General features: G+C 45.7%; 1 protein-coding gene across 1 annotated transcript in view; it reads right to left on the bottom strand.

The window, feature by feature from the left end:
* LIPC (lipase C, hepatic type) overlaps positions 1 to 27,978 on the bottom strand; it is a 161,139-nt gene that overhangs the window by 16,425 nt on the left and 116,736 nt on the right. The window contains exons 2-6 of the mRNA XM_068963907.1: positions 13,502 to 13,689; positions 8,999 to 9,181; positions 8,108 to 8,225; positions 5,192 to 5,425; positions 2,112 to 2,357 (exon numbers count right to left, since the gene is read on the bottom strand). Coding sequence (XP_068820008.1) covers positions 2,112 to 2,357; positions 5,192 to 5,425; positions 8,108 to 8,225; positions 8,999 to 9,181; positions 13,502 to 13,689 — 969 coding nt within the window. The remainder of the gene's footprint in view (positions 1 to 2,111; positions 2,358 to 5,191; positions 5,426 to 8,107; positions 8,226 to 8,998; positions 9,182 to 13,501; positions 13,690 to 27,978) is intronic.

Raw genomic sequence — 27,978 nt, 5'->3', positions numbered from 1 at the left:
TAAAAACCATTTGACTAATTGTTGGGAGTGCTCAGTTGCTCAGTCTTGTCTGACTCTTTGCAACCCCGTGGACTGTAGCCCACCAGGATCCTCTGTCCTTGGGATTTTCCAGGCAAGAATACTGGAGTGGGTTGCCATAGCGTCCTCCAGGGGATGGCCTGGGTCTAAATGCTGGCTCTGCTAAGAGTTCCTCTTGTGTCCCTGGGCAAATGATTTTCTCTTATCTGGGCCTTTGTTTCCTTGTCTGGGAAATGTGGAATTGAACAGTTTCTTGAAATGCTAACATTCCAGGATTAGAGTAGATCCAGTGAAATGTGATTATCTGAGAGGCTTAATCACTCCAGGCTGCACTGCCATTTGAAAGAGGAGCTGGTTAACTGAAATGAGTGTCTAACTGGCAGCCTGGATCGGGGGATCTCCCTGAATCAGGAGTCCTTCCAAATTCCCTCACCTGCTCTGGGTGCCTCAGGCTCCTCCACCCCTCCAGGAAGGACAGCTGAAGGGACCCTCTGCCCCTCAGGCAAGAAAGATCCTGCTCTCACTCTTCTGCTCTCAGAAGCTATTCGCTGCTCAAACAGATTTCTGTCATTCCTGGGCTGCACAGAAGGGCAATCTGGCTGGAGAGCAAAAGTTCAGATAAACAAAAGAATCCTGTGCGTGGGAGCCTGAACTTGGGAGTGTGGTAATGAAAGGAATGCCAGCCTGGGAGTCAGAGGGACCTGGGTTCTAAGCCTCCTTCCAGGCTAACCGAACCTGTGGACCTCGCCTGGCTGTTGTGGGCACCATGAGGAGTCTGCGGCTGCACCAAATGTTTTTGTGTAAAACGCTGTGCAAATGCAAAGCGGTGCTGAGGGCTTTCACCTTCTGTAGCTACAGATATATGCAGAGTAACAATCAAACGGCACTGGGCTCCTCCCAGGGCCGTGAGCCAGTGCTGTGAACAGTAAGATGCTAAATCACTCCCGAGCTGTTTTAAGGATTAGGCAGAAATGTTAATGGCAACAGATGTCGGCTTGTTCCCTCCAGGAGGATTTAGGTTTCAGTGAAGTATTTCTCTGCTGGCTTCAGCCCAAATCATGGCCACAGCCCTTTTTCTGACCTCCAGTTCAACCCGGCAAGCAGAAGGGGCTCACTTTCTCCCCTGAGGCCGAGAAGCAGAACTTCTTCTAGGGAGGGCCTCAATAAGACAATGATCTCTTGTAAGATAAGCTGATTAAAATTTAGGAAGAAATGGGGAACCATAAATGTAGTCTGGAGCCCAGGTTTTTCCTGGAAGCCATGAGGAGAGATGAAAGCGCTGGGTTCTAGTCTGGGTTTGGAGAAGCTTCCAAGGCCCTGTACAATGAAACCTGGTGATCCAGGCCTTCCGGATCTAACTTTCTGTTAGCGGAAACACACTGACTGAAACCGCCCATCCTGGTCAGGCACCATAGTAATCACTTGCAAGGGTGATTTTACCACAGGAGGTCCTGGTAAGGAATGTGGAACTAACAAGCTACCACCACCTGGAAGAGTTCTGGAAAGGTCAAAAGGAGACACCCTGTGTCCTACCACATTCCAGAATCTTCCTTGCTGAAATCCATTTTGGCTGAGCGATGCATGTGCCACCAGGAAGGACCCTGAGTCAGAATGATTGGCCAGAGAACCTGGAAGCTAATCCCATCACCTTTAAACCTGAGATGTCGAGCCACATGGAAGAGTAGTCCTCCTGGGTTCCCTTACTCTCTTGCTCTCTGCCCGGGTGCCCCTTCCCAATAAAGTCTCTTGCTTTATCAGCTCGGACAATTCATTTCTGAGTGTTAGAAAAGAGACCACTCTCTCGTCCTGGAAGGGGTCCCCCTTCCTGCACCAATGCTAGGGGACCATGAAAATGGATGAAGAGAGCAGCCAACCAAAGGACTGTTCCAGAAAGTATCAAGCTTTCTCCTCTAGCACTTGTCAGCGAGGAGGCCACATTCTTGGGGAAAGAGAGAGGCATGTGTCATCATCCCGGTCTGGAATCTGTGCAAACAGCAGATCCAGCAATAACTCCAGGAAAAGACTCCAGAGAACTTGTGAACCTTCAGACAAGCGGCTGCATTCTGCCCTTGTGAAGGCTCCCCTGCACTCACCTTTGAACGGGGACTGGGCTCGAGTCACCAGGAAGAGGCTCTTGCTCTTCTTGCTTTGCCACTCCTGGCGGGTGTGGTAGCCCAGTGTGTTGCAACGACCCTTCTTGCAGCTCAGACACAGGCCTTGGCTGAAGCTGTCCATGTCCCTGCACAGGTAGGCCGTGCTCTGCATGTCGGCGTGCAGCAAGGAGTCGATGAAGAGGTGCACTGACCGCTCGTGGGCACATTTGACGGTCTGGGTGATGGCTGGAACACAGGGCAAGAAGGACGTTATCATCCCTTAATCTGGAAGATCACCTTGCTTCTCAGTGCAGGGTAGCACCATCTCAGGAAGGAGGACGGGAGCGCTGAGGTCAGAGGTCAGCCCACTGACTACAGTGGGTGGCATAGCTGTCGGAAAACTACACAAAAAGTAGACCCTTTGCAGGCACTGACTGTAGGGGCATAATCCCAGGCTCTGAAGGGCTGCTGAGGGCACTCTGTATGTTACGGTAGGTGTTTTAATAGGAGCCCTGAGTCACTAAGAAAATACTGAGTTCTTTAAGCCAGTGTGTGTGTATGTGTGTGTGAATCACCCAGTCATGCCTGACTCTTTGGGACCCCATGGACTGTAGCCCGCCAGACTTCTCTGTCCATGGAATTCTCCAGGCAAGAATACTGGAGTGGGTTGCCGTTCCCTCCTCCAGGAGATCTTCCTGACCCATTGATCCAGCCCAGGTCTCCTGCGTTGCAGACAGCTTCTTCACCATCTGAGCTACCAAGAAAGTTCTCTTTAAGCAATTCTTCTGGAAATAAATTGTAATTCATTTTGGAAATATTTTAGTCTCAAACAGTTAAAAATGCACAACTGCTGATGCTCTAAGGGTGAGTTGGCAGAACAGGCTTGTGTGGAATGCCTCTTTTTATTGATTTAATTAAAACAATTATTTTATTTTTGGCTGTGCTGGATCTTTGTTGCTGCACGCAGCCTTTCTCTGGTTTCAGAGAGCGGGGTCTACTTTCTCTTTGTGGTGCACAGGCGTCTCATTGTGGTGGCTTCTCTTACTGTGGAGCACAGGATCTACGGTGTGTTGGTTTCTTCAGCAGTGTGGTGCACAGGCTCAGTTGCCCCACAGCATGTGGGGTCTTAGTTCCTGGACCAGGGATGGAACTTATTCTCCCTGCAGCGGAAGCGGGGAGTCTTAACCACTCGACTTCCAGGGAAGTCCCCGGAATGCCTCTTTTCTTAATAAAGCTGGCTAAGCCAGTGCCCAAGCACTCTTGGGACTTGACTACTGGTCTGGTAAGAGCTGAGGCCTCCCCGACCATGTCCCAGAGCAGCCATAGCCTGCTGAATGTAACTGTCCTGGACGACCAGCATGGGGATTTGCTTCGAGAAGGACGTGCTCCAGTGACCAGGTCTGAATGGACCTAAGCCAAAACAAGTTTAGGAGGTTTCTATACTAAGGATTTTGACCGTTTTGGGGGAGGGGAGGTTGTTTGGGGATCTCCAAATCTTAATCTTTAGCGTTCTCTAGGAGTGTTGAACCACCGCAAGGTATGACAAGAACTTCCTGTGAAAGTGGACCCCAGGTAGCTTAGCCAAATAATTTTCCCCAGGATTAGTCATCTCCATTCCTGGTCACAAGCGGCTCTATTTGTTGAGCACCTGCTATGAGGCAGGTACTACTGAGTACCTTCCCTGAATATTCACCACAGCTCCTGAAGGCAGCTCTTACAAGTGAGAAAACTGAGTTTCAAAGACAGTCTCTAACTCATGCAAGCTCACCTAGCCAGGAGGTGGTGAGGATGGTAAAGCAGTTATCAACTGACCATGTCAACACATTCACCCCAGAATGGGGTCACTTTCAAACATAAGGGTAAAGGAAATGGAGAAAAACCAGCCTAAGGTGGGCAAGCTAAATAAATGTACTTGGTCCCATCATTCTGAAGTTTAGCACAAAATAGAAAATGGTAGTAACTGGGCAGAGGCATTCACCAGGTGGTCAGTTAATGAACAGCGTCTAGGGGTCTGTGTTGACCTTAGGGAGGGTGTAGATCTGGGAAGAGAGCTGGCTGATCACCAGGGACCGCTGGTGACTAGAGGGCAGTGATCGGAGAGAGATGTTAAGGAACGATAAGGGGAAATTCCCAGGAAGTTCTCAGGCTGGTGAAAGGCTGGGAGTCCAGCCAAGATGAGATAATGTCGAATGTGAAGGTCCTTCTGATACAGGAGACATGAAGGTGGATAAGGAAACACAAGATAGTGTGTGCTCAGCTCAGTTTTCAAATGATTGGGAGAAGGTGGTAAGTAGGGGTGGGCTGGGGGTCTCCAGTTGGCTTAGAGTGAGTTGGCAGGTCTTAATCAGGATATTACTTTATAATGAAGAGAAACTTGGAATGCTTATGAAATGTATGGTTTTGGCTCACATTTTTGTTCTTTAATCCAGGGCCTGTTTTCAAGGTTCATGTTAATGTTTTGGTTTTAGGGTTTGGGAGAGAAGGGGGAAAACACAACCCAGATAATGCCACAGTCATTTTCTGCACTGAGACCAAGTCCCAAGGAAGTCACAAGGACCTATTTAGAGCTGAACTTTGAAATAGAAGAATCTCAGTAATGAATGTCCCGTGGGGTCAGCTGATTAAACCTCATACTTGGGAGACCAAGAAGCCATGATCTATTAAGTGGATTAGCATGGGGCCAGAATAGAGGGCCCCCCTGAATGAGGAAGCTTCTGGAGAAAGAGGAATGACCACAGGCAGCAGGGCTCAATTTTCAGAAGGGCTGATACCCCAGGAGAGACTTGGCTGGGTATGATGAGTGGAGATGAGAAGTGGGAATTCCTGGATGTGCCCTCAGCTCATCCTCCATGTCTGAGCTTCAGCAACCACTGTCTGTGAAGAGGAAGGCCTTGCCTGGGAAACAGCACCCTTTCCCACTCACACAAGCCCTCTCTCTGCACGGACTAGGTGACCATTCACTTTGAGCCCCATCCTTGCCAAACTCTTCCCCAAATCTCACAGATTGGATTCCCCTGGATCCAGAGGCCACACCAACTGTGGGGAGTGTAAGCCATCATAGGCTAATGTCTCTTTCTCACCATTTAAGCCATGCTTGGCGAAATGTTTGTAGAGCTCTAGGAAGTGGCATCCAGGCTGGTAGGAACCCCCATTGGGGTAGAAGTCATAGTGTGCTATGGGCTGTTTGATGCCCACACTCAGGCCCATGTGCTCCCAGGTAAAGGTGTGAATGGCGTCCACAAAATTGGCGTCATCTGGTGAAAGCCGGTCACTGAGGGAGGCTTTTTCAAACAAAGGGCCTGCAGCATCCAGCCCTAAGAGGAAAGCAACGGGAAGGATCAAACTGGAGCAAGAGGAGGCAGGGAGAAAGGCTCTTTTTAGCTTTCTGATGTTATTGCACATTCATGAGCTAGCAGGAAGAGGAAAATCCTAGGGCATAATCTTTCTCTAGAAAATCTTGCCATGACTTTTTTGCAGTAACATTAAAGTAATTCATGGTGCTTAAAATCGGACACAGGCTGGTTATTATCTATGGGGAAAAGAGGTTTGCAGGAAATATCCAGTGGTAGAAATGAGGTTATAAGGGAATGCTTGATTTATTTAAGCAAATCAGTTTTAAGTACCTTTCAAGCTACTTTCGAGAGCATCTGTTTGCATACAAAAAACCACTGTGTTATTGTAAGTAGTTCTAACCTACCCATCAAAGAAAGAATTTATTTGCCTGCTTGTTGTCAATAATTTTCCTAAACAAGCTGGCTTTCTCTCTACACTAATGTCATTTCATTGGAATGTTCAGAACAGCCTTGGGACATTACTGTTCTCTGGGGAAAATGTCATGAGCAAATAGGATTGCTCACAGCTCTGTCCTTAAGTGACAGATATGTTTGCATGAGACAAGTGGCAGTCTCTGGCAGACTATAGTTGGCGAGTGTTTATGCACTCAAGGAGTTTTGTCTGTCTTTCTTCCTTTACCTTTTCTGGAGGACCCTTTGTTGACCTGTATCAGGCCTGGCTTCTATCCTCGGTGGGGATGAAGGAATTGACATGGGGTCATGACAGTCCCTGCTCTCCAACCCTCAGCGGTAGTTACACGTGAAGGCTGTGGTTTATATTTCTTTCTTCATCAGGCTGACTATGAGATGACAGCAGAGTAGTCAGCTGTCCTGTCACTTCTGATGTGTGTGGGCCTGGCTAATAACGCCTGATGTGGCCTGTGACACCAGCCAGCGTGGAGAGGGTCCTGGGCCCAGTGCTGCCTCTCTGCAGTTCTGACTTATCCTTCTAGGCCTGGTTTGTCTGTGAAGGGCCTCACTGCCCTTCTGTGATAAGATCTTATGGGACGTCTGTTCACTCCCAGCCTCTTGAGGGTTAAATCATGGAGGGCACCACGTATTGATCCATGATCAGGCCTCCCCAGTCACCAATGAGATGAAAAAAAAAAGGAAAATAAATTCTCATCATGACAGACTGGCTTCATTTAAATGTCTGCCATCATCCTTATCTTTTCTCAATGCTAAAATAAATCTTTTCTTTTATGAAGGAATGGTTACAGTAGATAGCAGTTGCCAAAAGTGTTCGTTCTTGATAAAATAAAAGGTCACAGCAACTCTATTCATCTTAAGGTTTGTTCAGACTGTTTTAAATTGTGAAATATTATTTTAGGCTGCTGGGTCTTGAAGGATGAGTAGGCATTTGGCAGGTAGACTAAGGTTTGGTATTCTAGGCAAAGGGAGTAGTGATTGCAAAGGCCCAAAGGAGCAAGAGGCCATGGCATGTTTGTAGTAGAGTGGAGAAAAATCTAGTGTCGTGAAAGTCTGGAGCCACAAGAAGGGAGCAGGGTGAGGAGATGTTGGAGAGCCTTGGGGACACTACACTGGGAAGGGCCTTGTCTAGGCCTCCGAAGTTTCACCCTGTAGGAATCAGTGGGCCTCCGAGACTGGGCTGAGGAGTCATCTCATCAGGCCTGTTCTTCTGAATGTGATTCTGGGTCAGCAGCAGGGATGGGTGAGTATGGGTGGGGAGGATGAGGTGGGTGTCTGGGCAGCCTGCTAGGAAAGGCCTTCTTGTGCGTCATCAGCTCTTCCTAGGTATCTCGGGGTATTTCCAAGCTGGCATAGAGCTTGGGGTTTTTGGTGCTGGGATCCCTCCCCCAATCCAGATGGGCCCCAGCGTAGGATCCACGTGTTTCATTAAAGTGGAAACAGAGGTGCAAACGTGGCTGTGACAGGAAATGTAAGGCTGTCGTTCCTTTTTTTTTCTAAATTTATGTTTAGTTGGAGGATAATTGCTTTACAATGTTGTGTTGGTTTCTGTTGTACGATGAAGTGAATCGGCTATGTGTACACATGTATCCGCTCCCTCTTAAGACTCCCTCCCACCCTCCACCCCACCCCTCTAGGTCAACACGGAGTGCCCAGCTGAGCTCACTGTGCTCTACAGCAGCTTCCTGCTAGCTCTCTGTTTCACACGCGGTAGTGTATCATGTCAGTGCTACCTCTCAGTTCCTCCCACCCTTCCTCTCCCCACTGTGTCCACAAGTCTGTCCATTCTCCATGTCTGCGCCTCTCCTCCTGCCCTGCAAATAGCTTCATCAGTACCCCTTTTCTAGATTCCATGTATATGCATTAGTATACGATATTATTATAGCTGTCATTCTTTAATTCACATTGGGATTTTAAAACTATAGGTTGGAAAATAAACTCTTTCCTATTACAAAAGTGTAGAGAAAATGTACCTTTTAGGTCCTATTTGGCATGACTGTGAGAGGCATTTGTTTGAGGAAAGGCGGTGATTTGCTCTAAATTCTCGGGGAACAGCAGTCTATGACAGCGGTCATGTTTGAAATAAATAGTGCTACAAGTCCTCCTGTGAACTCTAATACAGCTCGAAGGAAGCCAGGGGTGTGTTAATTATGAGCCTGTTGGAAAAGCAGGTCCCTGCTCTACGCCCCCGTGCAGTCGTGGAGATTATAGTTGTTAGTTATCAGGCATGGTTACCTGTAATTCTTCCAATCTTGTGCTTTCTGCTCATGTAACTGCCAGCGAATCCTGAGACATGTGCACCCAGGCTGTACCCAATTAGATGAACATGGCTTGGAGAAAATTGAACAGATTCCTGGAAGACAGTGGTGAGATGGTTGCAGGAGGGGGAGAGCTGCCTGGATAAAAGACTTTCGTGGGTCCAGCCTGCTCTGGCTCTCTGTTCTTTGTACCACAAGTGAGATGCTTAATTCCTATTCAGGATCCAAAATGTTTTCTCATCTTGCTGACTCCGTCCTGCCTCCGCTCAGGCTCAGCTAGCCTGGGCCCCTGCCTGGTGATGCTACCTCTTGTCTGCCCATCTTTGTTGTTGCTGTTGTGTCGCTCAGTTGTGTCTGACTCTCTGAGACCGCATGGACTGTAGCCCGCCAGGCTTCTCTGTCCATGGGATTCTCTAGGCAAGAATACTGGAGTGGGTTGCCATTTCTTTCTCCAGGGGATCTTTCTGACCCAGGGATGGAACCTGTGTCTCCTACATTGCAGGTGGGTTATTTACCACTGAGCTACTAAGGAAGCCCCCTGCACGCCTTTACCTGGACATGAATCCCTTGCAGGAGTGATCTCACCCATGCATATGGGAGTTTTATAGTTTACAAGGTGTGTTTAGATACCCTAGCACATACAAGGAGGTGAGCGTAATAGGAATAGATGATTCTACAAGACAGGGCTTCAAGGAGGCATCCGAGAGAGCCCTGGGGTCTGGTCTCTTTCTTGTGCCTTCCTATTCCTGTGAGCCTAGCGGAAGTGGCGTCCTGTCTTGGCTGCTGTAGGAGACCAGCCTAATTCACTCAGTCTTGGAGGAAGGGAGGGGAAGGGAGAGGAGAGAAGAGAGGTCGGGGCAGGTCTCACCTGCAGCCACTGGAGAAGAGCTGCGATCTCCTGGCCAACGAGGCGAGTGTTGCGGACGGCAGTGGTGTAGTGGTTGTGAGCCAGGGTGACCCATTCTGCCAGCCCCACGTTCACTGGCTGGGCCAGCTGAGACTTCAGTGCGGCTACCATCTCCCAGACCCAGTCTTCCAGTATGCCGTCCACCTGAGGGTGGGCCCACAGTATCATCAGCCTCCCGGGGAGAGAGGAGGGAACCCTGGATAAGCTGCTCTTTTTTTCTTGCCCATCTCTTCCCTTCTCCAACTCTGGGTTCATTCTGAGTCTTTCTCTCCAAGAGAAAGGGCTTAACTTGGGGCTTCTCAGCACCGCTGTCATTTGGTACCAGATATTTCTTTGTTGTGGGGGCTGTCCTATGCATGGTAGGACATTGAGCAGCATCTCTGCCTCCACCCACAAGATACCAGCAGCACCCCATCACCCGCCCCCCCCCCCCGCCAAACCTCAAGCTGTGAAAACCAGAAATGTCTCTGGACATTCCAAATGTCCCATCCCTCAAACGAGAACCATTGTCTTATTTTTTTTTTCTTTTTTTTTTTTTTTAATTTTAAAATCTTTAATTCTTACATGTGGGTTTCATGTTTGGGAACACATGTAAGAACCATTGTCTTAGCACTCTCTATTTTAGGACTTTCCAAGCCTTAAAACGATGTAAGTCTTTGTAGATGGGGTCTGAAAGATGGCCTGTCCTTTGAGGGTCAGCTCCCATGCTACCTCCTCTGGGAGGCCTGTGCAGCTGCCACTCTGAGTCACACCTCAATCACTTACTCTGTCCCCACCCACCGTGTTCTGCTTGCTCTGGAGGGACTAGCACCATGAGCTGGGACATAGTAGGAAATCATAACGATCAAGCTGATTGATTCTGAAGAATCATTCTGTGCATGTACCTGGTTGAGAGCCAGTTTGCAGGACACGCCTGAGGGTTCACAGAGCAAAGATGTTTGTGTTGGGTCTTGAAGGATAAATAGGAATTCACAGGGGAGAATCAGGTGGGCAGGTAAGTATGGAGGTGGTTGGGGGCAGAGGGGGTGTCTAAGGGATTCCAGGTAGAGGAAATCATGTTTACAGGTGCACAATCTCAAAAGGGCAGTGTGATCTGTCTGGGAAGAGGGGAAGAGTCAGGTGTAATCGAAGATATGAAAACAGGAGTGAAGCTGGACAGCAGTACTGATGGTCTGGCTCATGAGTAAGATGCTTTAATTTAATAAATGTCCACCTAGGACCTTCTATGTGGACGTAGCATCTTGGGTTCAAAGCTAGACTCTCCTAGTTACTAGCAGGGTGACCTTGGGCAAGTTATATAACTGGTCAGTGGCCCCGTTTCCTTGTTGGGAAAATGGGGGTAATAATAGTGTCCTCCTTCCAGGATTGTTGTGAAGATGAGATGAATGAATAGACATAAAGCACCTAGAACAGTGCCTGGAACACAGTGAGGACTCAGTGCATGGCAGTTACAACAGCCGTTGTTGGTATTATTGTTATTAGCAACAGTAGATGTACTTCAGTTTGCACAAGATTTTGAAAACAGAGAACTCATTCTAGTAAAAGGATCACAGTGAGAGGACCCTGCTGTCTTCATGTTTGTGAACAAAATATTTAGTCAGCCATTAATTCAGTTAACAAAGATTTTTAGAGCACCTAATATATTCAACAGTATGGATCCTGTCCAGCAGAAGATAAGACAAAGGACACACTTGGCAGAAGGCACAGCCTGTGCTAAGGCCTAAAGGAGAGAAATCACATGGCCTGTGGGAGGAGCTGCAAGCAGAGGTGAGGGGGAGGTAGGGAGCGTGGTGGTAGGGGCAGGGTCAGAGGGGGAATGCCTGTTCTGCTGTGTGCAACCGGCCTTACTTTGAGGCTCTCAACTCAAGTTCCCACCTCAAGTCAGGCATCGAGTCCACAGCTCTGTTCTGTCCAAAGCTTTGCTCTGCCTGTTTTCCCTCCTTCCCAGTTTCTTTTCTTTTCTTCTCTTGTAAGGGAAGGTCCCTTACGACAGGAAAGATGGCATGTTCTTCCCTTACAATGGCTCGCCTTCCAATCCCCCCTCATCTACTCTGTTCCCATGGGAAAGCTTTCCATGCCTGATCTTTTTTGTTTGGCTGGGCCACATGGCTTGGGAGATCTTAGTTCCCTGACCAGGGATTGAACCTGGGCCATCACAGTGAAAGCGCCGAGTCCTAACCACTGGACTGTCAGTGAATTCCCTCCACGTCTGATCTTTAGTTCCCTTTAAGATGGGTTTCATCTCAGGGTGCTACCCTCTGGCTCCAATTCCATGCTTTCCTTAAGGGAATAGGGATGGAGCTCCTGGCTCAGCTGGAGAGAGGTTGCTGTGAGCAGGTTGCAGTGTGATGGGGCCCCTGTCGAGTCCATCCATGACAAAGGTTTGTGGGCTTTGGAGCATGAGGGTTCTGGTTCTGGATTTCTGTCCACTGAGGGCTGTGTGCCCATGGTTGCTGCTTGACCCCTCTGGGCTGCAGTTTCCTCATCTAAGCGATGAGACTAACTCAAGTGGTCATGTAGGGAGCTGTGAGGGTTAAGTGAGCTGACAACTAATGTAAAGGGCCGAGTTCCTACAGGGCATCTGTATTAGGTCTCTTTTCTAGGGGCAGGCAAGCCTTTACCACCCTCACTGCCATCCCTGTGCTGTGGTGGAATCCCTGCCCTTTTTCCCTAGGATGTGTGCTTGTGTGCTAAATCACTTCAGTCATGTCAGACTCTCTGTGACCCAATGGACTGTAGCCCACCAGGCTCCTCTGTCCATGGGATTCTCCAGGCAAGAATACTGGAGTGGGTTGCCATGCCCTCCTCCAGGGGATCTTCACGACCCAGGAATTGAACCCACGTTTCTTATGTCTCCTGCATTGGCAGGTGGGTTCTTTACCACTAGCGCCACCTAGGAAGCCCTAGGATGCTGCTGCTGCTAAGTTGCTTCAGTTGTGTCCGACTCTGTGCGACCCCATAGACGGCAGCCCACCAGGCTCCCCTGTCCCTGGGATTCTCTAGGCAAGAACAGTGGAGTGGGTTGCCATTTCCTTCTCCAATGCATGAAAGTGAAAAGTGAAAGTGAAGTCACTCAGTCGTGTCCGACTCCTAGCGAGCCCATGGACTGCAGCCTACCAGGCTCCTCTGTCCATGGGATTTTCCAGGAGGAAGGTGCTGGCAGCCTACAAGAGCCCCTGTGCTTTTCTGGGATGGCAATAGCAGACACCCCACCTTGTGGCTATACCCACATGGAATCATGTGCTTTGCACTACCCCATGAGGCCAGGTGTGGGGTCTGTTTTGTTCGTGTGGAGGGTATGAGTGAATATATGTTGAAAGACTGGTGGTGGGCAGATGGGCTCATTTTTCTCTCTAAGCTAGGATGGCTGGGGGTCTCAAGAGTAGTTTTCAAAGAGATGGTAGGGAAAGGTTTTCAAGTCATGAAATCTCTGCAGGTTTCACAGTGTGAACCAAGCTTCAAATTGTGGGTGGCCTAGAAACCAGTTAGGCAGAATTTCTTCTCGGAAACATTTGTTTGACTTCAATCATTGCCCACAATATTCTTTTCCCGCTTCTTCCACAGTAATAGAATTTTAGCATCACTGAAAAGCTACACTTTCTCTAAGAGGATACATATCTCAGCCACCTTTCCATCTAGGTATGGCCAATGGATGTAATTGGAAGCATTTCAAAGATGCTTCTGGGAAGCTAACCTAAAAAAACACACTTGTATACCAAAAGCCAGTGGATAAATTGTATGGTTTCAAATAATACCTCAACATAGCTGTTTTTAAACAATCCTACTTTTTGACTTTTTTGTGTGTGTATATCTTTTACTACCTCGTGCTACCTGGGATGCAGATGTGATAGCTAGTGCTCTAGCTGCTATCTTGGATTATGAGGATGAGGACCATACTCTAAGGATGGCACTATAGTGAGCAGGGAATGAGCTGGGCACTTGAGGACTTCATTGACTAAAGCTCTTTACTAGTTTTGGATGACATACAACGGGACTGTTGTATGAAATGGAAAAACAAACAAACAAACAAACTTCAGTTGTATCTGAACTACTGCTAATTTGGGATTCTGTTATCTGCAGCTGAACTTAACCCTTACAGACAGAACATCTCATTGGGAGACTGTGTCTTCTGGCTTCCTATCAGCTCTTGGGAAACATGCAGATTCACCTTCATGAACTGCAGTCTCTTATGGGTGCTTATGTGCTGTGTGACCTCTTTGAGCCACATTTTATTATATGAAATGTGGAGATAATTATACTTCCCCTGCCCTGCTTACTCATGAAATTGAGATAATCAATGAGATAATGTGTGGGGAAGCACTTGGAAAATTAGAATGTACTTTACAAATATTATGCATGGAGTTGTTATCACCAGCTCCCTATCTCTTTATTAAAATTGAACACACTAGGGAGGGGAAAAAAAAAGTAAAAGCAGAGAGAGAAAAGCATGTCAGCATTTCCTACCAACCACCCGTGGACTATCATCACCAGCGGCAGCGAGGAGTTGAAGCCACACTGCTGTAACGTGTCTGAGTGATTGAGCCGAATCTGACAGCCCTTATCGGTTTCTCCTCTAAAGAGCAGAAATCTGGTTCTTGTCTCCTGTGATACTTTGTTTGTTTCAGCAGCTCGAGATCTCCTTCCAAATGACTCTGGAAGATAAAATTGGGGACAATGCTTCACCTGGCATCTGTTCCACCTTTGCCAGTTCTGGGACAACCCTAAAGTTTCTAAGAGCACTAGGCAATAAGGTTACTGCAAGGTGCTGGAGGTAGGCACGGGCTGTGGCTTTGGGGAACCCAAGGAGCATTTTATTTCTAGCACAGTGGCCATTCCTTTCCTGGGAGATGATGGACGGTGACCTAGGAGGACCCCACACAGAGATGGAGAGGTCCAAATCCTCCATCTTGCCATCCCAGTGACCATGAGATCAGCCAGTCAGACTCCAGACTAGCTCTATGTCAGTGGGAAGATGGGAGAAGCAACTGGGACTGAGTTCAGAGAGGATAACTGTTTCACCCCAAGTCACGATGCCAATAAGTGGCAGGATTTTGGACCCAGTATCTCTGACTCCAATTCCCCACATCCCTATGCCAGGGAGATAGCACAGAGAGCATCTTAGTTAGATGGCACGATGCATGCTCTCATGTGGCTCAACCTGTCCTCACATATAGTCTTGTATGGACCAGATAGGATGGGAGTGGGGAGGACTACAAAGGGAGTGATGAATTGTGCTGAGGGGGAGCGGCTTTCAGGGGGGCTTTTCAGGGGGAGTGATGCTGATGCTGGCCTGGAGAGTTGAATGAGGGCTTGTGTGTCTGTATGGGTGGGTGAAAGGAGCTTTCTGAGAGGGAACAGCTGAGGAAGGGCTCAGAGCCAGGAGACCTTGTGGGTATAAGGAGGCAGAAGAATGGGCAGCCAGAGTTTATGGGCCCTTGGGACACTGAGGCTTTATGCTCTAGATGATAAGATGCTGCTGAAGATTTTTTCAGTAGAAAAAGATAAATGAATATCCAGTTGGAATCTTTCAAAGATTGTGGGAGGGTGAGGTAGGGAGAAAAAGACTGTTTTTAAGATTATACCTTCTGTTGTTTTCCTGAAAGGCCTTCTAGCTTCTCTTTTTGGGGAGCCTCACCCTGACTCTGAGCCACTTTGTGGAGGGTGAGCAGTCTCCCAACATCTGTCAAGACCATGGTGTTGGTCAGAGACACAACCCTGTGATCAGGAGCGGAGTGGAGCCTGAGGGAGGGGCCGTGGTCCCAAGGCGTGGCACCCCAGGAAGAGTGACATCTCTTCTGCCAAGATTAGGAATCAGACCAAGAGCCCGGGAGGATGCTCCCACAGCCCCTACCAGCCGAGGGGGCCTCCCCTGTGGCTGAGGGGTGAACACAAGGCCATACCAACAGTTTTGGTCAGTGAACTCAGTTCAGCCCAGTTACTGAGAACCCTGATCATTCCTTCCGAGCACAAAGTCATTCAGGCTTCTCAAACAATAAGTCTTGGGCTTTTGGTTTCCGGGGACAGTAGGACAGAAAGATGATGAAACACAAAGAGCAAGGAGAGGTATTAATGAAGCCAATTTTCCTACCCAAAGGTTATTAATTTGACAGGTTATTAATTCCCAGCAAAGGGCAATGATTTTTCACAATGATGACAGAATGAAATGCATCATATTTTATTAAAAGGAGAAGTGAGGGAGAATCTGAGTAACTTCTCTGAGATAATGAAGAAAATTTCTGGCACCGAGAGAGGCTTTCCCAAGTTCACAGACTGTCTGAGCTTGTCCTCATTCATGCAAGTGTAATCCCAGATGATGCTCGCATCTCTTTGCATGCACTACTCCCCTGGCATCCACGTCAGAAGCCAGGGTGTCATCTTACACTATTTTAGCAGCTATTTAATCAGTCCAAAGCTTCAGGTTCCCAAATATCCCTAGAAGCCAGTGCCTTAGCTCAGGTGCACACTGTTTCTTGCTTGGTTTATTGCCACAGCTTCCTAAATGGTCTCTCTCTGGTTACTCTCACCTCCCTCCCTTACACTGCTGCTCAAAGACTCTTTCTAGAAGAGAAGTGACTATTATACCCGTCAGTGACTTTAAGATTCTTGCAGCCAAGGCCATCCCCTGAATGCCAACCCTGATCCCTCAAATTCTCCCCTCTTTACGCTCTCCTGCTGTCCCAGGCTGCCTGCAGTTCCCCCCTTGCCATTTCCCTTCCCTGCACCTTTGCACTCTCACTTCCCTCTCTGCTGTTCCTCTGTGAACTCTGGTCCATCTGTTACAGTGGTGCTCAAACGTCACCCCCTCCAGGAAGCCTTCTCCTCTAGCCAGAGGCAATTACCACCTCTGCTGCCAGCACCTTGCTGGTCCGCTGATCCTAAGGTCAATTGTTTCTATGCATGCTGTTTTCTCCACCAGGCTGTGAACTCACGGAGGACAAACCTGAGGTGCTCAATAACTGCTTACCGTGTGATGTGATATTCTGTGGGGTCTAGGTCTCAGATCAAAGGCTATCATTCGATTTGTCAGCCATTTATGCATTGGGACTCAAGGTAAATAATTTTCTTTTATCCAGTGATTGAATAGCTTTATCTTCCTTCATTTCAGGATAGGTGACTTGAATGCTAAAAGACTATATAAAATAAAATAGGGATAGATATAATACCCATCTTGTGAAGTCATTGCAAGGAATAAAAAAGGTGATATTTGTAAAGACCTTAGAATAATGTCTGGCACATAATTATTACCCATGTAAGGGTGTGTTGCTAAAATAAATGTGGCTCAGAGCCTCCAGCATCTTGTACTTTTGATCCATGAAATTCTTTCTATGAAAAAGTATCCCAATTGCCCTCATAGGACCAATTCTGTCTTATGTGTATTTACTCTGGATTTAGCTGGGAGAATCAGCTCTGGCCTCAGTGCCTGGGACTTTGAAGCTATTCAGGAGAGTCCCAGGGAAAAGCAATTGTTAGATGGAGAGGCTCATAAACACCTGGACTGGGCTGGGCTTTCCCTTTTCTTCCTTGGGCTTGGCTCACTTTTAGCATGTGTGTGAGTGAGGAAGTTGTATATATGTTAATTAATTCATTTAGTTTCTCAACAAACACTTATTCAGTTCAGTTCAGTTCAGTCACTCAGTCATGTCTGACTCTTTGCGACTCCGTGAATCATAGCACGCCAGGCCTCCCTGTCCATCACCAACTCCTGGAGTTCACTCAAACTCATGTCTATTGAGTGGGTGATGCCATCCAGCCATCTCATCCTCTGTCGTCCCCTCCTCCTCCTGCCCCCAATCCCTCCCAGCATCAGAGTCTTTTCCAATGAGTCAACTCTTCACATGAGGTGGCCAAAGTATTGGAGTTTCAGCTTTAGCATCAGTCTTTCCAAAGAACACCCAGGACTGATCTCCTTTAGAATGGACTGGTTGGATCTCCTTGCAGTCCAAGGGACTCTCCAGAGTTTTCTCCAACACCACAGTTCAAAAGCATCAATTCTTCGGTGCTCAGTCTTCTTCACAGTTCAACTTTCACATCCATACATGACCATTGGAAAAACCATAGCCTTGACTAGACAGACCTTTGTTGGCAAAGTAATGTCTCTGCTTTTTAATATGCTATCTAGGTTGGTCATAACTTTCCTTCCAAGGAGTAGGCGTCTTTTAATTTCATGGCTGCAGTCACCATCTGCAGTGATTTTGGAGCCCCAAAAAATAAAGTCTGACACTGTTTCCATTGTTTCCCCATCTATTTCCCATGAAGTGATGGGACCAGATGCCATGATCTTAGTATTCTGAATGTTGAGTTTTAAGCCAACATTTTCACTCTCCTCTTTCACTTTCATCAAGAGGATCTTTAATTCTTATTTGCTTTCTGCCATAAGGGTGGTGTCATCTGCGTATCTGAGGTTATTGATATTTCTCCTGGCAATCTTGATTCCAGCTTGTGCTTCCTCCAGCCCAGCATTTCACATGATGTACTCTGCTTATAACTGAAATAAGCAGGGTGACAATATACAGCCTTGACGTACTCCTTTTCCAATTTGGAACTAGTCTGTTGTTCCATGTCCAGTTCTAACTGTTGCTTCTTGACCTGCATACATATTTCTCAGGAGTCAGGTTAGGTAGTCCAGTATTCCTGTCTCTTTCAGAATTTTCCACAGTTTATTGTGATGCACACAGTCAAAGGCTTTGGCATAGTCAATAAAGCAAAAGTAAGATGTTTTTCTGGAACTCTCTTGCTTTTTCGATGATTCAGCAGATGTTGGCAATTTGATCTCTGGTTCCTCTGGCTTTTCTAAATCCAGCTTGAACGTCTGGAAGTTCATGGTTCATGTATTGCTGAAGCCTGGCTTGGAGAATTTTGAGCATTACTTTGCTAGTGTGTGAGATGAGTGCAATTGTGCGGTAGTTTGAGCATTCTTTGGCATTGCCTTTCTTTGGGATTGGAGTGAAAACTTACCTTTTCCAGTCCTTTGGCTACGCTGAGTTTTCCAAATTTGCTGGCATATTGAGTGCAGCACTTTCACAGCATCATCTTTTAGGATTTGAAATAGCTCAACTGGAATTCTGTCACCTCCACTAGCTTTGTTCATAGTGATGCTTCCTAAGACCCACTTGACTTTGCATTCCAGGATGTCTGGCTGTAGGTGAGTGATCACACCATCGTGGTTATCTGGGTCATGAAGATCTTTTTTGTATAGTTCTTCTGTGTATTCTTGCCACTTCTTCTTAATATCTTCTGCTTCTTCTAGGTCCATACCGTTTCTGTCCTTTATCGTGCTCATCTTTGCATGAAATGTTCCCTTGGTATCTCTGATTTTCTTGAGATCTCTAGTCTTTCCCATTCTATTGTTTTCCTCTATTACTTTGCATTGATCACTGAGGAAGGCTTTCTTATCTCTCCTTACCATTCTTGAGAACTCTGCATTCAAATGGGTATATCTTTCCTTTTCTCCTTTGTCTTTAGTTTTCTCTTTTTTTCTCAGAGAAAGAAATGCAAAAAGGCAAAATGGTTGTCTGATGAGGCCTTACAAATAGCTAAGAAAGGATGCACTACTATGAATCAAACTCAGAAGTATATACCCAAAATCTCTCTCCTAGCCCTTGACCCGGAACACAATCAGCTCTTGACTGGGCTTCTTTGCCTGAAGACCTTTTGACACTACAGACTGAGTGAGGCCAAACTGGATTTATTTTCTTTCCTTCCAACTCATTCTTCTTCCTTCCTTTCTACATTTTGTGGTTCATGACACCATCAGTTGTCCATGCTTCTGCTCAAACTAGAAAGTTTAAGAGCTGCCCTGGAATACCTCCTCTGTCCCCTTGGTGATCCATTAGGGTCACCAAATTCAAAGGACACAGTCTCAGGATTATTTTGTCAGGGTTGCTTCCTGACAATCCTCACAGTAGTTTTTGTATTAGTTGTGATATTGTAATAGACTCTTAACTGTTTTTTTTTTTTTGTGTGTGTGGAATTAATACATATTCATTGTAGATAAACAATCTGAAAAATGCTGAAATGAATAATCTCCTTACTCAGAAAAACACACAAGTCATATTTGGAGTATTATATTTCCTTTCAACCTTTTCTTATAGAGGTATTTGTTCCATAGATGTTTATTTGGAGTGTCTATAGCTGAGATCATATGATGTGAAAGGTTTTTTAAAGTTAGTTAATTAATTTTTTGCTTGCACTGGGTCTTCATTGTGGTATGTGAGCTTCTCATTGCAGCAGCCTCTTTTGTTGCAGAGCGTGGGCTCTAGGACAAGAAGACTTCAGTAGCTGTGGCTATTGGGCCCTGTGTGTGGGGGGTTCAGTTGTCATGGCACACAGGCTTAGTTGCCCTGCGGCATGTGGGATCTTCCCCTACCAGGGATTGAACCCATGTCCCTTGCATTGGCAGGTGGACCCTTAACCAGTGGACTACCAGGGAAGTCACGTGAATGGTTATATATCCGTTTTTACCCATCATGATTATTTTCTTACAGCATTAAACATTCTTTAGAAATATGCTTGGAAAGTAGCATTGTTTGTTTCATTATTGTGGGACATTTAGGTTGTTTCCAGTTAACTTTTTTTTTCCAGTTTCCTTTTTTTTGTTCCTGTTACTAACAATGTTCTGATGACTATCTTTATACATAAATCTTTGTCTGAATCTATGAGTATTGTTTTAGTAAAGATTCCCCAATGGAGGGACTTCCCTGTACTCCCAATGCTAAGATTCTGCACTCCCCATGCTGGAGGCTCAGATTCAATCCCTGGTCGGGGACCTAGATCCCGCATGTTGCAATTAAGAGTTTGTATGCTGCAGCTGAAGATCCCACGTGCTACAACTAAAGATCCAGCATGCTGCAACTAAAACCCGGAGAAGCCAAATAAATCTTTAAAAGGAATAAAAAAACCACGATTCCCCAAAGTAGAATCATTGGCTTCTTCAGTTCAGTTCAGTCGCTCAGTCGTGTCCGACTCTTTGTGACCCCATGAGTCGCAGCACGCCAGGCCTCCCTGTCCATCACCAACTCCCGGAGTTCACTCAGACTCACGTCCATCAAGTCAGTGATGCCATCCAGCCATCTCATCCTCTGTTGTCCCCTTCTCCTCCTGCCCCCAATCCCTCCCAGCATCAGAGTCTTTTCCAATGAGTCAACTCTTCTCATGAGGTGGCCAAAGTACTGGAGTTTCAGCTTTAGCATCATTCCTTCCAAAGAAATCCCAGGGCTGCTCTCCTTCAGAATGGACTGGTTGGATCTCCTTGCAGTCCAAGGGACTCTCAAGAGTCTTCTCCAACACCACAGTTCAAAAGCATCAATTCTCTGGCGCTCAGCCTTCTTCACAGTCCAACTCTCACATCCATACATGACCACAGGAAAAATCATAGCCTTGACTAGATGGACTTTAGTCGGCAAAGTAATGTTTCTGCTTTTGAATATGCTGTCTAGGTTGGTCATAACTTTTCTTCCAAGGAGTATCTGATTTATATCTCTTTATATAGGCATATGCATCCAAATTGATAGCACTTTTTAAAGCTAATATTTACTGAGTGCCTTCTCTGTGCCAGGCACTTTTCCAGCAGTCTTATTTGTATGAACTCATTTCAGCCTCACAACTCATGAGTAAATGGTTAGGAAGTTTGGTAATTTCATTATGTGTGAGGAAATTTGTCCTCATTATATTGGAGAGGAACTTAACCTTCTTCAGGCATGTCTTCTGAAATCGTTATTTTCTCGTGTCTTTAGAATAGATAAAGCCACACCGGTGATAAGCTGGGGGTGAGGTTGTGGTTTTGAGAGGGAGAGTGTTAACAAAGGCAGACAGTCAAAGCCTTCTGAGGGAGTCAGCCCCTGTGACCTGGAGAGCAAACTGAGGGGCTGGAGAGGCTTGGGGCTGTTTCCCTGGGACACTGGGTTCCCAGAGCAGCAAAACAGCTCCAGAATTAGTCAGAAGGAGAGGCTGGGTGCAGCCACCACAGTTCCAATATTATCTGTCTTACAGCAAGTGATTTCTCTGTTCCTAAGTCAGCTCCCAGGTTCAAGTGTTCCTAAAATTTCATATAAGAGTTAATTATTTCTTTTTGTTTTGGTGGGGGGAAGGACGTCGTTAGGTGGATGACTGCAGGCAACTGAGCTGGCTTAGGGCAGAAGCTACGATTCTACAGTAAAAACCCCTGATAGGAGTCAGGGTCTGTCTTCTGTCGTGATGCCTGGGCTGGGTGCTTCTGCTCCCTTCCATGTTTGTCGAGCACGTGTATATTGGCTGGTGTTGGGGACATATGTGCATAAGATGGGATCCGCAAGGATGAATGTGCCCCTCCCCCACCACAGAATTGTTTGTGAAATTTCTTCACATTCATTATTTAAATGGCTAACTGTGTATCTCTGCATTGTATGTGTGTGTGTGTGTCTGTGCGCGTGCGAGATTTCACTTGGTTAACATACTGAAAATATTCGCAGACCTGGGGCTAGTAGGAGGGGTTCTCTGGAAGACCTTGACTTCATGATTACCCTGAACGTCCTCTGGGCCATATCCTCTGCTTAGGATGGAACAAACCTATGAGATGAACGTAGCCACAGCTCTGCCCGTGGATGTTGTGGTCAGACCTGTGATCTGTACATGGGCAACATTGACTTCAGAATTTCTAGGACAACAGAAGGATGGAAAAACCTGAATGAGAATGTTTTCACTGCTGTGCCCTTCCAGATTCAGCTGCTGTGGCTGACCTTTGATGATAAGCAGATTCTGCCCAAGGCTTCTCCTTCTGCCCAAGGTATGAGCAGTGCTCCTCTCATGCCTGCCATCTTGAATTTTGCAATGACTTAAATATCCCATGTTCCTATTTACTTAATATCTTAAAAATATTTCTATGCCTGAATTTTTCAGTTTAGTTACTGATATAGTAGTTATATAGCACAGTACAATTACTAATCTTTGTGGCCTCCCCCAGCTAATGTGACACCCCAGCATTCAGTTCAGTTCAGTCGCTCAGTCGTGTCCTACTCTTTGCGACCCTATGAATCACAGCACGCCAGGCCTCCCTGTCCATCAGCAACTCCCGGAGTTCACTCAAAGTCATGTCCATCGAGTCGGTGATGCCATCCAGCCATCTCATCCTCTGTCGTCCCCTTCTCCTCCTGCCCCCAATCCCTCCCAGCAGCAGAGTCATTTCCAGTGAGTCAACTCTTTGCATGAGGTGGCCAAAGTGTTGGAGTTTCAGCTTTAGTATCAGTCCTTCCAATGAACACCCAGGACTGATCTCCTTTAGGATGGAATGGTTGGATCTCCTTGCAGTCCAAGGGACTCTCAAGAGTCTTCTCCAACACCACAATTCAAAAGCATCAATTCTTCAGTGCTCAGCCTTCTTCACAGTCCAACTCTCACATCCATACATGACCATTGGAAAAACCATAGCCTTGACTAGATGGACCTTTGTTGGCAAAGTAATATCTCTGCTTTTGAATATACTATCTAGGTTGGTCATAACTTTCCTTCCAAGGAGTAAGCGTCTTTTAATTTCATGGCTGCAGTCACCGTCTGTAGTGATTTTGGAGCCCCCCAAAATAAAGTCTGACACTGTTTCCACTGTTTGCCCATCTATTTCCCATGAAGTGATGGGACCAGATGCCATGATCTTAGTTTTCTGAATGTTGAGCTTTAAGCCAACTTTTTCACTCTCCTCTTTCACTTTCATCAAGAGGCTTTTTAGTTCCTCTTCACTTTCTGCCATAAGGGCGGTGTCATCTGCGTATCTGAGGTGATTGATATTTCTCCCGGCAATCTTGATTCCAGCTTGTGCTTCTTCCAGTCCAGCATTTCTCATGATGTACTCTGCATATAAGTTAAATAAGCAGGGTGACAATATACAGCCTTGATGTACTCCTTTTCCTATTTGGAACCAGTCTGTTGTTCCACGTCTAGTTCTAACTGTTGGTTCCTGACCTGCATATAGGTTTCTCAAGAGGCAGGTCAGGTGGTCTGGTATTCCTATCTCTTGAAGAATTTTCCACAGTTTATTGTGATCCACACAGTCAAAGGCTTTGGCATAGTCATTACTGCACTGTAATATTGAACCCAAAGGACCCCACACATAAATTGCTCCTATGAGGTACTTGAAATGGCTGGGGTAACTTTTCAGGTCATTAGAGTATTGTTTTTTTATTTTTTAATTTACTTTTTAAAATTTTATTTTTTATTGAAGTGTAGTTAAATTACAGTGTTGTGTTAATTACTGCTGTACAGCAAAGTGACTCAGTTATACATATATTTTTTTCATATTTTTTTCCATTATGGTTTATCACAGGATATTGACTATATTTCCCTGTAGAATATTATTTTGAACTCAGCAGACATTCATAAGTTTGCCTTAAATGAATTTATTTTTATTGGGTAGGCCAAAAATGTTGTTAGAGGTTTTATGTTACATCATATGGAAAAATCTGAACAAACTTTTTGGCCAACTCTATAGCAGGTCTTCAAAAAAGCTTTGAGATCTAGAGCTGCTGAGGCAAGTTATTACCTTTTAGAGGTTGTGCTGTTCCCATCCTCTTTTGCATTCCTGTTTCACCTGTTCTTTTTGAGTCTTTGTTTTTGCTTTCTACTCTTCACCATTTTGCTGTCATGTAAGATGATGAAATGAGAGATGGAAGGAAAACCATTTTCACAAGTCTAATGTATTCTGTTTTCTTTGTCTGCTCTGCCTGATTTTTCTGGCTATCCTGTAGTCTCAGATTATAGCTTCTCCTTTTGTGGATTCCCGGAAAGAAAGTAAATAGAGGCTGTGTTTTCTTGCTGAAAAGTGTTTTTTTTCCCCCTTCCAAACTTTCTTCTTAGCCTGTACTTCCTTGGAACTCTGGCTTGAATCAGATTTTTTTTTCTTTCAAGAAATCTGATTATGAAAGAGTATGCCATTCAGAAAATCTTCCATTTGTACTGGAATCCTCTGGGGGTAATGGGGCTTACTTCCCTAAGGTGGTTCCAAAGTCACAGGTATATTCCACTCCGGATTGGTTTGAGGTAGGGTAGCCAATTATTCTGTCTAACCAGGATGAGTTGGACACCTGACTTAGCTCAAGGGCAATTGAGTGAAGAGAGAAAAGGCGATAAAAGTTGCTCTTCCTACTGTTGATCATTCTGAGAGTTTCTGTGTAACAGCCTGATCTTTGCTTCTGGGTAACTTATATCCAGGTGAGAAAAGAAGAGAGATTGCCGGCTCCTTTCTATTCTGGCCCCATGGATGGAAGAGACCCGAGATGAACCCCATCTTGTACGTGGCTTGTGACTGCACAGAGAGACCGTGTGCTGCGGAGAGATTATGAAGAGTTTAGCAGTCTGGGCTCTGGGCTCAGATGACCCAGCTCTGCTGCTTGCTAGCTGCATGGCCTTGGGTTATTTGCTTAACCTCTTTGTACCTCCCTTATAAAATGGGACTAGCAGTAGTCAGTCCTATCTCACGATAGAGGAGCTTGGTGGGCTATAGTCCATGGGGTCGCAAGAGTTGGACTCAACTTTTTCAACTTAATGACTAAACCACCATCACCACCACTACAGAAGTAATCTCCTAGTCCTAATCTCACCCTAAGATTATTGTGAGTTATGGATTAGAATAGAGTGTTTTAAAACAATTTGAAGGAAAGACTGATGGATTTCCTCTCTGATGCATGGTCTGTTCTCAGTCACAAGACCACATAATCAAAGGAAGAACAGATTCAGCCTGGAAAATTTACATTTATTTATTGACAAAGGTGTCAGCTTATTTTTGTGGAGGGGTGTTTTTCAAAGGTAGGAGTATCAACACTTCTACTAGGCCATATTTTAGCAGATTATACTTGATAAAGATGAATGGCTTTAACCATTATGAATTAGCCTCAAACTTTTGTTCTGGAATGAATCCTAATGCTGAGAAAGGTCTTTGAGAACTTTCCAGACATAGGAAGCTCATAATGTGTGAATCTCAGTGGTGTGTTGATGCCAAATGTGTGCACCTCTTCTCAACTCTCCATGTTCAGGGACTTAATATTGGTAGTTTGAAATTGGTCATATGGGAATATTTACACCATGGAAGTTGGCTACATTTCAAGGTGTGTGTGTGTTTGTTTTTGAGAGAACATCAGTTGAAAAACAAGCTCACCACTGGGTGAGATCTTAGTCCACAAACCTTGAGTGGCAAGCAGCACACTTCTTTATTTTCTTTTGGTCAGCTTAAATGAAGCATTGAATCCCTATCATGTGTGGTTTGGGTGGAGTCCGTTTATCCCAATTTTGGGCAAAGGACTCTCTGAACTAGTAATTTTTTATATCCGTTCCAGCCACTAAGAAGTCCAGTCCCATTTCACATAGTTCCTTCAGAAATTCCACTTTTTGGAGTTGTACTTTAGGGATGGGAAGCCCTGTGAGGCAGGGGGCACCACACCACCTCCTCCCTTAAGAGCGTCATGGAATCTCTGGTTGGGTTCTTGCTACCTGGGGACACACCAGCCCTTATCCTCTCCCAGTCAGGGAGTTAAGCATCCTTTCACTTTCTCATCTTTTGGGGATACTTATAGTTATCTTTTTGATGAGTTTAGGTTTTTACAAAAGGTAAGAACGTATATTAGACTCAAGTGTCTCACGTTCTCAGTCCTGAAAATACCTCTGGGAACTTCCCTGGCTGTCCAGTGCTTAAGACTCAGCTTTCACTGTAGGGAGCATAGGTTTGATCCCTAATCGGGGATCTAGGATCCCACATACCTCGAGGCATGCCCCCTCTAAAAACATTAAAAAACCTCTAAACCAAGCAATGGTGGTGGTAGGAAAATACATTCAAAACAATAATATCTCAATAAATTGTTCTAGTATTTAAAGATGAGGAAGTTGAGACTCAGAGAGGCAAACTGACCTTTTTGAGATTATAGAGCTAGTTAAGGACAAAGAGGAGATTGAACACAGGGCTTCTGCCCCTAGGCCAGCTTCTCCCCACAATAACACTCCTCTTCAGAGGAGACCCAGGCAATCCCTGATGGATTGCCTCTGCTCTGTCTGCTGCTGATGGTCATGCAGGCAGTCAGGGTCTGCTGAGTGTTTGCTCTGCGTCTGATACTTTCCTAGCCTCGCGCATGCTTCATCTTCCTTTGTACCTGCTCAGGTATGCCAGTACTGCACCTACCCTTGTATTCTCAGCTCCACAGGAAGCGTAGACCCGGGATAGCTTTTCCAAAGAGACCTTGGGCCAGTGGCTTAAATAGAAGAAGAGAACACAAATCCTTCTTCTTGATTTAGCTTCCCAATGGCATGGCTTTGGTGTTCTATTCATTCATTTCTTCACTTTACTCATTCATTCTATCTACCAACACTTCCATAGTACCTATTCTGTGCCGGGCATTTTCCTACAAACGAAACTTGCCTTCAGCTAAATTGTTTCTGGAGCAAGTATTGGGTTCTTTCCTATTCTTTAAAAAGCATATTTGTTGCACAAAAGTGGTGTATCAGTAGAAAACAAGTTTTAAAAAATAGATTCATATTCTTATCACCCTAATTGACTGACTTTTTATTTTCCCATGTTTGTATTCTCTCAGTTCAGTTCAGTTCAGTTCAGTCGCTCAGTCGTGTCAGACTCTTTGCGACCCCATGAATCGCAGCACACCAGGCCTCCCTGTCCATCACCAACTCCCGGAGTTCACTCAGATTCACATCTATCGAGTCAGTGATGCCATCCAGCCATCTCATCCTCTGTTGTCCCCTTCTCCTCCTGCCCGCAATCCCTCCCAGCATCAGGGTCTTTTCCAATGAGTCAACTCTTCTCATGAGGTGGCCAAAGTACTGGAGTTTCAGCGTTAGCATCATTCCTTCCAAAGAAATCCCAGGGCTGATCTCCTTCAGAAAGGGTTGGTTGGATCTCCTTGCAGTCCAAGGGACTCTCAAGAGTCTTCTCCAACACCACAGTTCAAAACCATCAATTCTTCGGTGCTCAGCCTTCTTCACAGTCCAACTCTCACATCCATACATGACCACTGGAAAAACCATAGCCTTGACTAGACGGACCTTTGTTGGCAAAGTAGTATCTCTGCTTTTGAATATGCTATCTAGGTTGGTCATAACTTTCCTTCCAAGGAGTAAGCGTCTTTTAATTTCATGGCTGCAGTCACCGTCTGCAGTGATTTTGGAGCCCCCAAAAATAAAGTCTGATGCAGTTTCCACTGTTTCCCCATCTATTTTCCATGAAGTGATGGGACCAGATGCCATGATCTTCGTTTTCTGAATATTGACCTTTAAGCCAACTTTTTCACTCTCCTCTTTCACTTTCATCAAGAGGCTTTTTAGTTCCTCTTCACTTTCTGCCATAAGGGTGGTGTCATCTGCATATCTGAGGTTATTGATATTTCTCCTGGCAATCTTGATTCCAGCTTGTGTTTCTTCCAGTCCAGCGTTTCTCATGATGTACTCTGCATAGAAGTTAAGTAAGCAGGGTGACAATATACAGGCTTGACGTACTCCTTTTCCTATTTGGAACCAGTCTGTTGTTTCATTTCCAGTTCTCATTGTTGCTTCCTGACTTGCATACAGATTTCTCAAGAGGCAGGTTAGGTGGTCTGGTATGCCCATCTCTCTCAGGATTTTCCACAGTTTATTGTGATCCACACAGTCAAAGGCTTTGGCATAGTCAATAAAGCACAAGTAGATATTTTTCTGGAACTCTCTTCCTTTTTCCATGATCCAGCAGATGTTGGCAATTTGATCTCTGGTTCCTCTGCCTTTTCTAAAACCAGCTTGAACATCTGGAAGTTCACAGTTCACATATTGCTGAAGCCTGGCTTGGAGAATTTTGAGTATTACTTTACTAGTGTGTGAGATGGGTACAATTGTGCGGTAGTTTGAGCATTCTTTGGCATTGCCTTTCTTTGGGATTGGAATGAAAACTGACGTTTTCCCGTCCTGTGGCCACTGCTGAGTTTTCCAAATTTGCTGGCATATTGAGT

The sequence above is a fragment of the Capricornis sumatraensis genome, chromosome 2, assembly GCF_032405125.1.
Source record: "Capricornis sumatraensis isolate serow.1 chromosome 2, serow.2, whole genome shotgun sequence".
Classification (NCBI taxonomy): domain Eukaryota; kingdom Metazoa; phylum Chordata; class Mammalia; order Artiodactyla; family Bovidae; genus Capricornis; species Capricornis sumatraensis.
Note: the sequence above shows the minus strand (reverse complement) of the source record. Positions and strands in the feature narration are given on the sequence as shown.